A 1374-nucleotide genomic window follows, 5' to 3' on the forward strand; every position below is an offset into this window, starting at 1 on the left:
GGTTATGGGTCTGCCGTCAAAGTTGCCAAGGTAGGAATGACAATGGGCCATAGAATCAGTTCCACTCAGACTGTCCAGAAACATAACGGGAAGCAATTGCTAACAAGACTCAGGGATGATACTTCATAGCTGTGTGATATGGATTATGAATAGAAAAACGGCCCCCACTGGACAAAGGGCATAAAGAACAATATATATGCTAGTAATATTGATTTGATCAACATATCTCAATGTTGGACCCCCAAAATACATAAAATCAATTTTGATTCAATAAAAATTTTTTTAAAGGAAGATATGAAAAATGGTCCCCAAAGAATTGAGAGTCTGTCCTAGAAAATCACCATTCATACGTAGTTAAGAAAAAGTAAAGATTTCATTTTCAGTAACTATTCTTCTATATTTGTTCTCTCTGGGACTGTTAAATGTGGGGGCTGGGAATTCATTCTACAATTAGAGAGCACCTCTACATGCATCGGGTGCAGAACGTTCTGCTAAGTTCTGAGGCAGCAAAAGTAAATGAAATGTACCGTTTGCCTTTGAGGAGCATCTAGTCCATGGGTCCCCACTCCCAGAATTAGGATCCAAAGTAGATTCCAGATAAATACTTGATGCACCTCCAAAGTGAAGGTCAACCACTCTGTGGAATCCTGGGAGGAAAGTAAATGAATATTTAAAGGTACTCTTATTTCACTCATTATGGGATGTCACTCGTACATGTCCTCCCCTACTGTCACACACACGCACACACAGACATGCGTGTACACACATTTCAGAAGTGGTAAATTTCAAGGTAAAATTCTTTAAGGGCTCCTCTTCCAGATCATTGAAAGCCTAGTGGTATCTTTCATTTTATGTAACTGAGGTCCACAGACACAAAGCTATTTTCCCAAAATCTCACAGCTGGTTACTATAAGAGCTGAGACTAGAATATCTTTCTCAGATCTACTGAATGTTAAATTCTAATACTTAATCACTAGCACTTTTAAATCACAGTCACAAGCCTCGTAATTTTCTAAAGAAGGTAGAAAGTGGTGTTGTACCTCGTAGTATTTAATAACATTGGGTGAATGAATGAGTGCATAGACACCCTTAAGGGAATGTAACGGTGAGATCACACAGGACAGTAACAGCATTTTACCCATTCTAAAGGATGACCAGAGGCAACTAGGTTCATTAAACAGTTCCTAGCCAATGTAAACAACTCAGACCACATCTTTTCTAAATTTCTGTGACTTTAGTACTAAGTCCCTTGAGGCCATTATCTCTTCTGATGGAGCAGGGGGTCTAAGTGACCTTGCCCACACAGCAGAAGCTGACAGTACTCATGATAATAAATTTCTTTCATTATTAAAAAATAGACCAACTTTTGTTGCA

At 38.7% G+C, this 1374-nt stretch overlaps 1 protein-coding gene across 1 annotated transcript in view; it reads left to right on the forward strand.

Annotated features, from left to right (window-relative positions):
* The window catches only part of LOC103610649 (alcohol dehydrogenase 1C-like), a 1578-nt gene extending 1449 nt beyond the window's left edge, over window positions 1–129 (forward strand). Inside the window, exon 3 of the mRNA XM_008594769.1 lies at window positions 1–129. Within this exon, the coding sequence (XP_008592991.1) occupies window positions 1–129 (129 nt within the window).
* The last annotated feature ends 1245 nt before the right edge of the window (window positions 130–1374 follow it).

This window comes from Galeopterus variegatus, unplaced genomic scaffold, assembly GCF_000696425.1.
Source record: "Galeopterus variegatus unplaced genomic scaffold, G_variegatus-3.0.2 Scaffold11485, whole genome shotgun sequence".
In the NCBI taxonomy this organism is placed as follows: Eukaryota; Metazoa; Chordata; class Mammalia; order Dermoptera; family Cynocephalidae; genus Galeopterus; species Galeopterus variegatus.